Genomic DNA, 14,732 nt, shown 5'->3' with positions numbered 1-14,732 from the left:
TCAGTGGTTAGCAAACCGCGGCTCGCGAGCCACATGCGGCTCTTTGGCCCCTTGAGTGTGGCTCTTTCACAAAATACTACGTTTTTAGCAAAGGCCAGCTTCGGAGTACCCTAATTAAGTTAATAACAATGTACCTACCTATATAGTTTAAGTTTAAAAAATTTGGCCCTCAAAAGAAATTTCAATCGTTGTGCTGTTGATATTTGGCTCTGCTGACTAATGAGTTTGCCAACCACTGGTCTAGGAAGATAAGACACAAAATATTTGTAAGATTAGAAAATGATGGAGTATAGAAGTTCTGAAATCTGATCTGGGGCCTTTAAGGACAAGTAGCCACTGCATGTGCAGCAGTGTGGGAAATGCGTTCTAGGCAGTAGAATGGATATAAACAAAGTGAGGCAAGAAGTCAACTGTGGAGAGTTACGAGGAGTCAGAGTTGGTTACTATTTGGCTATAATGAAGATTATGTGAGGATGAGCAGGATCATGAAAGGCTCTGTCAGGCTAGGGCTCTTAATTTTATTTTCTTGGCAAATGTATTTTTTGGAGATTTTATGGAGATGAAGTAGCACATAACCAGAATTATCTTTAAGAGTAATCTGAGCTTGACCTGTGGTGGCACAACAGGTAAGGTGATGACCTGGAATGCTGAGGCCGCAGGTTAGAAACCCCAGGCTTGCCTGGTCAAGGCGCATCTGAGAAGTAACTGTGCAACTGCGAGTTAATGCTTCCCACTACCACACCTGCCAGCCTTGGTCTCTTTCATCTCTCTAAAACTCAATAAGTAAAATCTTTTTTAAAAAAAAAAAAGAGTCATCTGATAAGTGTGTAAGGGGGCATGGAGCGGGAGAAATACTAGGTGCAGGGAGACTAAGAATATTGTAATAAATCAATGCATTCACCCTTCTGTAAAAGTTCCTGATCCTTTTGAAACTGCCTTCAGCTCAAACCCTATCTAGCAAATTTCTGATGACTCTCACTCACTGATGACTCAGACAGTGGCTCATATTTTCTCTACTTCAAGATCCATCATCATACCAAGTGACTTCAAAAGGCCATTGTTCTCAACATAAGTTTTTTGACCTCATCTCTAAGGACATTCTTCTGTACTTCAATGTACTCTCTACTCCTAAGATCACAGCTGGACGACCCTGTCATCAGCTTTGATATGCAAATTCACATTATACTCCAAACTACTCACTCTCTATTTATTCCCATTAAGCTTTTTAATTTTTATTTATCTACTTATTTGTTTTTTAGGTGAGAGGAAGGGAGATAGTGAAACAGACTGCCACATGAACCCTGACATCCGCATCTGGGGCTGATGCTCCAGTAACAAGCGACGTTTAGTGCCTGAGGCTGATGCACTCCAAAGGAGCTATCCTCAGCACCTGGGGCAACATTTGAACCAATTGAACCACTGGCTGCGGGAGAGGAAGAGGGAAAGATGAGGGAGAGGGTGAGAAGGAAAAGCAGATGGCCGCTTCTCCTGTGTGCCCTGACCAGGAATTGAACCTGGGACGTCCATATGCTGGGCTGACGCTCTAGCCACTGAACCATCAGCGAGGGCCCCAAAATTTTCAACATGGTTTAAAATGGCTAGTGTCTAGCTCTGTAACTTCATCTCTCACCATTTCCTTCCTTTTTTTCTGCTCTAACAAGACTAACTTATCTTTAGTTCCTCAAATACAATGCCTTCTCTCTTATCACCAGGTTTTCAAATATACTATTATTCCCCCTGCTCAAAACATTTTTCTCTATCTTTTCCTCTAATTCCAATGTCTCCTTCAGATAGTCAGCATACATATCACTTCTACAGTGAATCCTTTCTTGTTACTGTAATATGACTCCATAGCACTTTATATTTCCCAGTCCGTAAGTTTATCAAACTTGTAAATTATTTATTTGTATTTCTGAATCTCCTTTGTGATTACATAAGTTCTTTGAAGGCAGGGATAGTGTCAAAGGTCATACACCATGGCCCCAACTATCTGGCACAAGGTTTTATATTTCAAGGACTGGAAAATATGGTGGTACCACTAAAAAAAATAGAGAACTCAGAAGGTAGAGTGGCTGTGGGAAGTTGAGCAAAATAGGATAGAGGAATAAAAGAGGAGTTTTGTTATGTACACAACCAGTGAAAGACTAACTGTGGAATCAAGTAATAGCCAATTCTACATTTAAGGTAAAATAATTTTAATAATCTTTGAATTTTTAAGGGATTAAAAATTTTAAAGGTGCCTCTGATATGACTATGCTATATGCTAAGCAATGACTCATTTTCAAAGACTGTTTAAAGACTTTTTCTATTAAATATAAACATGGAAATGATGGTAATATTAACTAAGAGAGTGGGTTCTAGAATTAGTTTGCCTGGAGCCAAACCCTGGTTCCACTACTTACTAGGCATATAATCTTGGGCAAATTTCTTCTATTCTTTATTTCCTCATTTGTAAAATGGGGAAAGTAATAATACCTATTGCAAAGGATTGTTCTGAGTATTAGATGAATTAACAGGGAATTTGGCCTAATACTTGGCACACAATGACTACCCTAGGAGAGTGGATAGTTATGATACTTATATGGTATAATTAAAACTTAAGAACATGAAGTAGATTAAACAAAGGAAAAAAAAACAGAGACAACAGTATGGGGATTGCAGGAGGGAAAGGGGATTGGGATGAGGTGGTAGGGGAAAGTAGAGGAGGAATAGATGGTGATGGAGAAAGACTTGACTTGGGGTGGGGAACACACAATGCAATATACAGAAGATATGTACATTGTAGAATTGTGCACCTGAAACCTGTAAAATTTTTAACCAATGTCACCCCAATAAATTCAATAAAAAATTTTTAAAAAGAACATAAATTAGAAAAATTTCCTTCAAGAAATAACAACATATAAAGTTTAGTACTATAGTTTTGCAAAAATGAAGATAGAGATATAAAAAGAAATACAGGCATAAAGAGAAATGGAGAGACAGATTCTGAGAAACATAAAAATAAAAAAATCATAAAAGAGAAGAAACACTGGTGACAAAATATAGCTGTTATATTTAGGCATAAACAGGTACCTGCCAATGGGCAGGAAGTTCCTCATTCCTGATTTGTAAGTTATATTGTTCAATATGATATACTCAAAATCATTTGACAATATTTTCTGAAAAGGTAAGCATAAGTATAAACAGCTACATGTAATTATGTAAGAAATAATAGTTTTAAACAAGTATTAGAAAGGATAAACTTTCTATGGGAATCTCAACTTAAATTTTAAAAATTATTTATATTCTATTAATCTTTATAATAAAGAAACTACAAAAATCTGAAAAGAACTAGGATCAAGAAATGATTACATTATGTAGATTATACCACTTATTTTTTTTAAGCATCAATTGGTAATTATATCAGGATAAGTGTAGTTTCCATTGCTAATTAATCTTTCTAAATCTGTTTTAACTAACTTAAAATAATGAATTAGTAAACAAACTCTAAGACCATATTAAACATATATTTTCAAATATTAGATTGCAAATACTCCTTACCTCAAAGTCATCATCATCTCCTTCAATGTAATGTGCATGGTTGTCTGGATTGTTCACTTTGTCCAGAAGTTCAACTGCTAGGGCCCTAGAGAGACCTGGCTGCCCTACAAAAGTATGCTAAGTAAAAACAAAACAAAACAACTTCATGAGTATGTTTTCACATCTATGGCTTATAGAAATGTTATTTGTACTTTTCCATTCAGTAAATATACAGAGACAAGCATATGGGAGACTACTAATACAAATAAATTAGAGGGCCCTGGCCCATTGGCTCAGTGGTAGAGCATAGACCTGGCATGTAGATGTCCCAAGTTTGATTCCCAGTCAGGGCACACAGAAGAAGCGACCATCTGCTCCCCTCCCCTTCCCCCTACTCTCTCTCTCTCTTCCTCTACTGCAGCCATGGCTCAATTGGTTTGAGAACCTTGGCCCCAGGCACTGAGGATGGCTCCATGGAGCCTCCACCTCAAGTGCTAAAAATAGCTCAGTTGTGAGCATGGCCCCAGATGGGGTAGCCAGGTGGATCCTGGTCGGGGTGCATTTGGGAGTCTTATCTCCCCTCCTCTCACTAGGAAAAGAAGAAAAAAAAGAAACAAATATATATTAGGTTGTAAAATTAAAACCTTGGCTGTAACAATGACATTTATTACTCATGTCATTATACTGATAAAATTATGTTAATGTACAAAGACACAATGGAATTTTGACATTTAAGAAGCCAAGAAGAGCAATTAATTTTAGATAACAGAAAGATTTTTAACAGTTTTCTCTAAGGCAGGGGTTGGCAAAATACATGCAGCCCATGAGTAAAATCTGTTGTACTGCCTCTTTTTGTAAATAAAGTTTTATTGGGTATCAGAGAAATACCTATTTGTATGTTCTGTCCCTGGCTGCTTTTTGTGTTACAGGGCAAGAGTGAGTAGTTTTGACAAAGACCATATGGCCCACAAAGCCTAAAATATTTACTATTTGGCTCTTTATAGATAAAGTTTGCTGACCCCTGCTGTAAGAGATATCACTAACATTTTTATATTAGAAAATCTAAATACTTTTGTTCTACTGATATGCCTAATTAAAGCTGACTACAGAAAATTCTCCTGTAATTTCAATGACTTACAGTCAGAAGTCTTTCAGCAGTTGGTCTTTTTTTGGGGTTTTTGGTTAGTGCTATTTTGACAAAATTATGGAATGTTGATGACCTTCAAATAAAAAGAAACATGTATAAAAATATTTCACTAGTATTAGTTTTATGGTGTTACTAAATAAAGTTAACTTACAAGTAGTTATAAAATCTGAAATACATAATTTTTTCTTGCCTCTTAGCTCTATGTAAGCTGAAGAACTGCATCCAGAGCACAGTACATTCATTGAAAACATACATCAGTTTCATCTCAAGTAAAATGCAATTAATTATAGTATAATAATATATGAACTCTAAAAAAATACACTAAAAAGTAGAAATGCACACCTTTATCTTTTACAGGCTTTATAATCTTGTATTTCAGGAATTAAACTGAGGAATAAAAATGACCCTTTCTCATTGCCTAGTTTATACAGTGAGTAAATGTTCTGCTATACCAAAAGAGTTGTTGACTAGCTGGGAGACAGGGTGGATAATGTAAAAGATAATTTAAAGCCTATAAAAGGTTATAAATTTCTTAGAAATGAGGGCAAGGAAAAAAGTGATTTTAGCAACCAGAAGAATTTTCCTGCCACTTGCATTGATGAAATGGGGAAAAGAAAAAGACATAAATTAAAGGCATCATGCTTGGATTAATAGTAAAGAAGGATATCTGCACCCATAGCCAAAATTCCACTGAAGGAGGGACTGGGCAAGAACCAACAAGAATAACCTTAATCATTACCAGTTACTGCAAACACACAGCAGTTCTCTTCAGAGAAATCATATCACTGCATTCATTACATTCCGTGACTTGTGGAGCAGAGAACATACAGTCATATAGTACCTGAGACTGGAAAAGGTACTCCAGTCATAATGACTGCTCTGGAATCTGACAGGGGATTCAGCAGTTATAGCTAATCCATTCATTCCTGAATAAATATTCAATCATTTCTGCCATAAAGCCCTCCAGTTTCAGTTGCTTAGGAAATTGGTGTAACAAGGAATAGGGAAAAAAACCCTATCAATGCAAAAGAATACAGCTAGGAAAATATAAACTCCTTTATTTCCACAGTGTGATTTGCCTTTCACTCCTGGCATCATCCCCAGAATGACCTGGCTCCTAAGTAATGCTATGGACAGATAAGCTAATAAAAAATAAAACAGGCCCTGGCCAGTTGGCTTAGCAGTAGAGTGTTGGCCTGGTATATAGAAGTCCCAGGTTCAATTCCGGGTCAGGGCACACAGGAAAAGCAACCATAAGCTTCTCCACCCTGTCCCCTTTCTCTCTCTCTCCCTTTCCCTCCTGCAGCCATGGCTCAAATGATTCATAAGTTGGCCCCAGGCACTGAGGACGGCTCCATGGCCACACCTCAGGTACTGAAATAGCTTGGTTGCCAAGCAACAGAGCAGCGGCCCCAGATGGACAGAGCAGCGGTCCCAGATGGACAGAGCATTGCCCCGTAGGGGGCTTGCTAGGTGGATCCTGGTCAGGGCACGTGTGAAAGTCTGTCTTTCTGCCTTCTTGCCTCCACGTCTCTCACTTAATTAAAAAAAATAAAAATAAAAACAGGAGTTTAGAACCTGTTGTGGACGGGACTCTTAGAATCTAAAATAAAATATGATCTGTCTCAGTAGAAAAATGAATATACATATGTACAGAATTCTGGGGAGGTCTATGGACCCTCAAAGATATCCATGTAATCTAGATGAAAAAATTCATAAATTTAAGAACTTGGAAGCTTATTTGCATTGTTTATTTTATTAACTGTATGGGCAGACATTAAAGAAAAACAATTCACAATTTTTATCATCCAAATGACAATGTCCTTATGATTCATAAGAATATTCAAAGTGCTTTAAAATTTTGTATGAGAAATAAGAGATTAGAGTGAAAATAATAACCTTTTTTAATATTAAGGAAGTAAGGTAGAGAAAAGTCTTTAAAGATTAATTTTATGTGTCATGGTATCTGGGAAACCTTTTCGTATCATCTCCCATAAAAGTCAATATGTAATTAATGAAAGTACAGGGTAAAAATATGAATCTTCAAAATCTTAATGTATTTATGTGTATCAAATACTTTCCTCACCACACCTTTTATTGAAGCTGCCAGAATATAAGAGTATGTTAAGAGAGCAATGCATTATAAAGAAACACTGACCAGAAAAACCTAGGTCCTCGTCATAGCTCTGCAAGTTAATTAGATGTGTAACTTCAGGTAAACTGTTGTTTAATGCCTCTGGGCTTCAGTTTTATCATCTATAAAATAAGAGAACTAAACCTGTGTGCCTTTCAACTGTAAAATTCTATAAATCTATATATTATTTAACTTACCATTTTGTTTTGTCCTTTAGTTTTGGGGGTTGAAAATTACTTTTTGACATTAAGAAGAGGGCCCTGAAATAAAAAATTCAGTTTAAAAGCAATATCAAAATACTTTTATTACTACATCTAATAATCAGAATGAATATTCTGTAATTAATTTATACAAGATTCCTACATATGTAGGCACTAATGAAATATGGCCTGAAATATGGAAATTAAATTTTTTTAATTTTAGAAAGCCTATTTAAAATTTCCCCTGGCTATAGAAAGGATCTTTCTATTTCAAACACACTCTTATTCACATGGCAAAACTACCAAATATTAGAAAAGGCTTTTGTTCCATACTGTTACATTTATGACTAGTATTATATTTTAAGTACAGTCTATCTTTCTATATCATTCTGTAACACACACCTAACATTAAGGTATTTGTTTAACTGAAGAGCTGCGCCTATAATTATTTTGGGTGTATAAGCAAATAATATTCAGTTTCACTTCCTACTCTGTTTCTCCTTTTGGACAATAATTTTCTATGTTCTCTCATTATATATGATACAGAAGTCAACCTTCAGGAGGACTTTCTTTCTCTATAAGTCTACCTTTGACCTATTTTCTATGGACTATAGGGGTAAAAGAATGAAGGATTGAAGAAGAAAGTTATTTTTAATTTATTATTTTTAAAATTTTTTATTTTTTAGAGAGAGAAAGGCAGGGGTGGGGCAGAAACAGCAAGTATCAACTCATAGGTAAAGTTGAAGAAGGAAGTCCTAAAATGCTTTACTTCACGATTTCCTACAAAACCCTTCCCAGGTTTCTAAGCTAACTCTTTAATCTTTTTTTTAATATCAACGATGTTTTCTCCTTTTAAAAATAAAATGATTCGGCCCTGGCCGGTTGGCTCAGTGGTAGAGCGTCGGCCTGGCGTGCAGAAGTCCCAGGTTCGATTCCTGGCCAGGGCACACAGGAGAAGCGCCCATCTGCTTCTCCACCCCTCCCCCTCTCCTTCCTCTCTGTCTCTCTCTTCCCCTCCCGCAGCTGAGGCTCCACTGGAGCAAAGATGGCCAGGGCGCTGGGGATGGCTCCTTGGCCTCTGCCCCAGGCGCTAGAGTGGCTCTGGTCACAACAGAGCGACGCCCCGGAGGGGCAGAGCATTGCCCCCTGGTGGGCAGAGCCTCGCCCCTGGTGGATCCCCGTCGGGCGCAAGCAGAAGTCTGTCTGACTGTCTCTCCCTGTTTCCAGCTTCAGAAAAATAAAATAAAATAAAATGATTCGTATATGAAGAAAAAATTGAAAAAGAAATAAGGATCCATATTCCTATAAACCTAAGACATTATTTAAAATTTTCTGCTCTTCTTTTTAGTCTTTATCTTCATAATAACCAATTCCTATATCACTGTATTAGGTAATATTACATACTGCTTTTTGTTTTTACTAATAACCAATTTTTCCTATTTCTTTGGTTTATATAAATGTAATAGCTGCCCTTAATTGCTAAATCTGCTTAACAGTTCACCAACTACTGGATATTTAGATTTCTTCCGGATGTTATCCTGAAATGGATAATTCTTAGCATTTAAAAAATTTCTTAAATTACAATATTTACTGAGTATAATTTCCTAAGTAGTGAAGTCACAGAAACATTTGGATATCCCATAACCAATAATATCTAAGTTATTCTCCTAAAAGTCTGAACTTATTGGCACCCCAGATAAATGTAGGTACCTCTTAACTTGTATATTACTTGTGAGGTCCAATAGTTTTCCATGTTTCTTTAGTATCTGGTACTTGCTCATAAACAATCTATATTTTACCTATAAAGTCTCTGAATGTCTATCATGTTAGTAAAACAAGTTCTCCATTCTGTTAATTTTCTTTTTAACTTTATCCTATTTACTTTAAAAGTTTAAATTGTAGCCCAATTTATCTTTTCCTTCAAAATATTAAAAAGCCTTTCAAAGGCTCTTACATTTTTTTTCTGAGAGGCAATTTACCCTAAAATGCAAATGATAATTATACCAAGCATAGCTACCTCTTTATCCCTAGAAAAAGTAAAAAACCATGATGAAATGAGACTAGAAGAAAATCTCATTTACATTCTATAATTTGTTTATAATTCTATTTAAGACAAAAAAAGAAACAAGTTCAAATGATGGCAGAATGAACATAAAGATTTAAAAAAAAGACTTCAGACAGTAGATTATTTGCTCCCTATTGTTTTAGAAATAGCAATATGAGAGATTTTAGATGAGATTATTCCTAAGTCCCTTATAACACCTTTATGATTTTCATATACTTGAAAATAAGCTTGGAATACCCAAGTTATCAGTATCTCTCTCCCAGGGGATCTATTAATAACAGCATAATTGTAAGTAGTGAGAACACCTCATTGGATGAAGATCAAACATAGGTGGCTGAAGTTCTCCAAGTTCAATCGCTGTTATTCCTACTGCCCAGATATCACAGAGTTGGTTGTAGCCCCCATTCTTTTCTACTGCTGCAACTTCTGGGGCCATCCTAGAAGAAGTCAGCAAATTTATCATTTTTATTTTTTTTTAGATGATATGAGGTCTGCTACTTTTGTTATATTCACAAGACTTCTTAAAGGAAAAGCAGCTGAGAGGCATTTACTAAGAAAGAAACTTTACTAGAAAAGACTTATAAAGACCTCATACATACACAGATACACACACTCTCTAAATTCATTATTTAAAAATCCTGAGTCTTCTCCTCTGAATACTAGTGCTCTGAAGAAAACTCACATGGTCTTTAGTTTCCATTTTGTGAATCTTATTATATAATATGTGAGAATAAAAAAGAACACCTATATCTCTGTGGAGGTCAGAGAAAAGTTCCCAAAGGAGATGCGGTTAAAGAATAAATTAGCAGGGAGTTAAAAAGATTGGTGAGTCAGGGCATTTTAATCTGAGGAAACAAGTATCAATGAAGGGAGACAGGGAGAGAGAATGGAACATCTGCAGAAATGCTAGGACAGTGCTACTCGATGTGTGATGTACAGACTGTTCAGACTGATACACGAGGCACAAATGGCTTGTCATGAGTCTGGGATAAGTACAGATATTGAGAGCAAGCATTTACTCTCCTCCAATACATGATCACTTTTCAGCATCTCATTTTTAAGTTATTTTACTAAAGTATTAGTCTGTAATGAACAGGAAATGGAAAAAAAAGAAAAGGTCATTCACCACAGACAGTCTGAGAGGGTCAATAAAAGTATTTGGAAAATGAACATCAGAGGTGATGTTAGATGGATAGTGAATGACCTACTGATTACATAAGAACGTACAGACTTTATTGTGAAAGTAAAAGATTGATTATAGGGGTAAACTTGATCTAAATTTAACTCATGACAACATGAAGGATAGTGTGAGAGGAGATGAAACCAGTATTAGATGATATTATTTCAAAATACATGGGAAAAAAACAGAATTTTTCAAAGACAGTGGCGGAGGGGACAGAATAAAAGAGGTTGACTGAAGAGACTGATGTGAGTATAAAATGCTTGTGCATTTTATATCCAAGTAGAGCTATTATTAAATAACTACTGAATATATACAAGATGGAGCTAAACTGAGTAGCTAAGTTGGAGTTATCTATTTGGGAATCAATGGTGTATAATGATGGCATCTAAAGTTATAAAGCACAGATAATATTGCTCAGGGGAAATTTTATTTTTTTAAATGTTTACTATTTTTAAATTAATTTATATTTATATTGAATAGCCACAAGGTAGAAATTGCTTTTACATGCACTTAGGTTACAAAAAGTTATATGACAAAATGTCTCTCCACTTAAGTGTGGTTAAGGATATAAAAATACCTATACTAAAAATGCCATGTATGTGTACATGCTATCTTCAAGTACTACATACATAAGAATGGGTAGAGGAGCCAAGAGAAGAAAATGATCACCACGGAGCAAGGTGACTGAAGGCAAATTTCATATAGGAAGAAGCTGAGCTGGAACCCAGAGAAAGCATATGGGTTTCATCTCTTCTGCCCACTAGAATCAGTTAGTAGTGGCTAACTGCATCACCACGTTCACCAGGACTGTTGCACTTCCTGGCTCAAAGGAAAACAGAGATGTGACCAATTAGTTGGACATAGGTGAAGTAAGGCAGAGTGTGTGCCACTCTTCAGACAGAGCAGGACTTAAGATAAACACAGAAGACACATACTCTAGGGAGGTAATGACCAAGATTTGGGATAGTCAGATAATTTTGACTAGAGAAGCACGTTCACAGTGGAGGACAGTCACAGAAAAGAGACTGAGGAGGAAATAAGCAGGTAATGAATGGAATTTTATAGGTAACCTAACTCACAGATGGTTTCTTTTACCTTTATTTAAATGATATCTATTGGGGTTTTTTTTCCTGTTGTTAAAAGTGATATGTGCTGACTAAAGAGAATTTGGAATACATGAAGAGATATGGAAGAAAACAAGTTCAAGATTGTCCTATCCAAAGAGGACCTGTTTCACATATTTTAACTCTTAAATTTAAAACACACATATATCTTTTATAAATTGGTGTTTTATTACCTATACTACTTTTAATCCTTTTTGATTAACATTATATCATGAGCCTATCCTCTAACCATTCCATTTTTTACAACAGGATTTTTAATACCATCTTTTAAACAGGATTGTACATAATTTCCTTAACTAATTCCTATTGTATATGCATATATTCCCTCTTTTCATTATTAAAGTATTGTGATAAAGCTCTTAATATATAAATCTGTCTCTCTGATAAATTAATACAAGCAGAATTGAGACTAGAACATTATTACTTAAGGTTTTTTAAAAGTATTTTGAAATATCTTTCAAAACTGTTCTACCAATTTCCACTTTCTATCCTTTTTACTTTTTTTGTTTGTTTGTTTGTTTGTTTTAGAGAGATACAGAGAGAGAGAGAGAAGAGCAGAAAGCATCAACTCTAATATGTGCCTTGGCCAGGCAAGCCCAGGGTTTTGAACCGGCGACCTCAGCGTTCCCAGGTTGACACTTTATCCACTGCACCACCACAGGTCAGGCCTTTTTACTTTTTTTTAATTATTTTAATTTATTTATTAATTTTTAGAGAGGGGGAGAGAGAGAGAAGACAGGAAGCATCAACTTGTAGTAGTTGCTTCTTCCTGTATGTGCCTTGACCAGGCAAGCCCAGGGATTTGAACCAGCAACCTCAGCGTTCCAGGTCAATGTTTTATCCACTGAGCCACCAGAGGTCAGGCTCCAATTTCCACTTTCATTGTCAAATATTTAGTGATAGTGATAGGTATTACCCATAATTTCAAATATTTTCCAGTTTGATAGAAAAGAATGTCATTGTTTATTTAATTTGCACTTTTGGTTATCACTGGGGGAATCATTTTTCATATTTTATGATGTCTTATATGGATCATTTCAATAACTGCTTCTAAAACAACACTTTTTATTGATTTATTAAGAACTTACATATTAGTTATTAAAACCTAGTTTGTCATGTTTTAGTCACTACTTCCTGGTTTGTTACTTATCTTTCCCTTTTAAGCTGGTGGACATATAATATAAATTTTTATATAGTTAAATCTATTAACTTTTCTCTTTAACATTTTATGCTTTCATGCCAAGAAAGAATGATACCTTAAAGCAGATAGTCACTAATATTTCTTTTGGTTTTACTTTTATATTTGACTATTTCCATATACAATTTACTTTGATACTAGTATGAGATATGTAGCTACTTTAAATTTCCAAATAAATTACCCAAATGATAAAAAATTCAACTTTTCATCAAACTTTAAATGGCACAATTTATAATATTCACTAAATAATTTTACATGTTGAAATTTATTACTAGGCTTTCTATTATATTTTAATTATCTGTCTTCATAAATAAAAGTAGTGTTTTAGAAAGATAATTTTGTCAGTGATTGGTAGGATACATTAGGAGTAGGTGGCTGGTGAAGACTTAACAGTAGGGTAGAATGCACGAGGTTTGTTTGGTTTTTTTACAGCCAGCCAGCCAGCCAGATAGACAGACAGAGGAAGGGAGAGAGATGAGAAGTATAAACTCATAGTTGCAACACTTTAGTTGTTCATTGATTGCTTCTCATATGGGTCTTGACCAGGAGGCTGGAGCCAAGCAAATTGACTCCTTGCTCAAGCCAGTGACCTTTGGGCTCAAGCCAGTGACCATGGGATCGTGTCAACAGTCCCATGCTCAAGCTGGCAACCCTGAGCTCAAGCTGGATGAGCCCATACTCAAGCCAGTGACCTCAGGGTTTTGAGCCTAGGACCTCAGTGTCCCAGGTTGATGCTCTATACACTGCCACCACTGGTCAGGCTAGGATGCATGAGTTTTAACAACCAAATAATAAAGCCCTAGATTAAAATAGAAGCAATACCAAAAGAAAAGGTAACAAGATGACAAGGAATTGTAATTATCTCTTTCTTTTGAAAATCTCATACCCATGAGTCCTTTCAATACAAGATCCCAGAGAGACTGTAGGAATTATTAGTACCTTAACACAGGGAAAGCTGGACAATAAAAATGAATATCAAAGTTCCCTGACCAATTTAGAACTATGACAGTATGAAGCAGGCAAGCCTTCAGATTTCCTAAAGAAATGAAAATGCACAAAATTCAATCATAGTAATGTCTTACCAATAAGGTGTGCCTATGAAAGATTTTCTCTTTGCAATGGTAGCTGTTATTTTTGCAGCTACACCAAAGTCAGCTGGTGGGGAAAAAATAGAACAGAAAATTTAGTTCTTTTCAATAAAAGCATTAACATTTCTAAGTTTTACCCCTAGGCATGACATTATTAATAATTCAGATAGTAATGCAGGGAAATGTATAAAATTGAATACCTAAATCCCTTCTTGCTTGAGTTATATCACACTCATTAAGAGAAAATAATTTACTGACACTTTACTTGAATGGAAATGTACTTTATTAAGAAAATTAATAAAAATATTTTTATTATAAGCAAATTAAAGTTAATTTGAAAAAAAAGAGTAAAAAATAAAATACCCACCTGAATTCCTTTCATTCTGACACAACTGGTTAGTATTTAGTGCTATTCTAAAAAAGTTATTATTTTTGTTTTGAGAGAGCCCCAGTGGGAGGGAAGTGAGTGGACTTTAGCCTGGTAAAAAATTCTTTTTTCTGTGTATAAACTTTGTTATTGTTTTTGCTTAACATGGTTATAAAAACCTAAATACACATATAGTTCATTTTTGTCACATAACAGACCAGGGATTTTACTCTTACTCTTCTTAACTATTAATTTTGATGACTGAATATATTCCTTAAGTAAATTTATCACAACTTAACAGTTTTTTTATTGCTAAAACTATGTTCTCACTTTTGCTATCATACACAGAGTTATGATTAATACTTCTGTGAATATGGATTGTTTAATCTTTAGGATTAATCTCCTTAAAATGAGTCTCAGAAGTAAAATTACTGGGTCAAAAGATGAACATTATTGTGGTTCTTAATATGAGTATTAAACTTGCATAATGTTAAATTAAAAAATTATTAAAATTTAGCCTGACCAAGAGGTAGTGCAGTAGATAGTCAACCTAGGATGGAGAGGAACCCAGGTTCAAAGCCCTGAGGTCGTCAGCTTGAATGTGGGCTCACCAGCTTGAGCGTGGGGTCATTGGTTTGAGCATGGGATCATAGACATGACCTCATGGTCGCTGACTTGAAGCCCAAGGTCACTGGCTTGAGCCCAAG

The 14,732-nt window shown here is 35.4% G+C and overlaps 1 protein-coding gene across 2 annotated transcripts in view; it reads right to left on the bottom strand.

Moving 5' to 3' along the window:
• Positions 1 to 14,732, bottom strand: part of MAP4K5 (mitogen-activated protein kinase kinase kinase kinase 5) — a 117,599-nt gene that overhangs the window by 43,893 nt on the left and 58,974 nt on the right. For both annotated transcript variants that reach the window (XM_066344341.1, XM_066344340.1), the window contains exons 9-13: positions 13,653 to 13,725; positions 9,371 to 9,502; positions 6,998 to 7,060; positions 4,658 to 4,739; positions 3,541 to 3,657 (exon numbers count right to left, since the gene is read on the bottom strand). In XM_066344341.1, coding sequence (XP_066200438.1) covers positions 3,541 to 3,657; positions 4,658 to 4,739; positions 6,998 to 7,060; positions 9,371 to 9,502; positions 13,653 to 13,725 — 467 coding nt within the window. The remainder of the gene's footprint in view (positions 1 to 3,540; positions 3,658 to 4,657; positions 4,740 to 6,997; positions 7,061 to 9,370; positions 9,503 to 13,652; positions 13,726 to 14,732) is intronic.

This window comes from Saccopteryx leptura, chromosome 6 (genome assembly GCF_036850995.1).
Source record: "Saccopteryx leptura isolate mSacLep1 chromosome 6, mSacLep1_pri_phased_curated, whole genome shotgun sequence".
Classification (NCBI taxonomy): Eukaryota; Metazoa; Chordata; class Mammalia; order Chiroptera; family Emballonuridae; genus Saccopteryx; species Saccopteryx leptura.
This window is presented reverse-complemented; position numbering and strand designations above follow the sequence as displayed.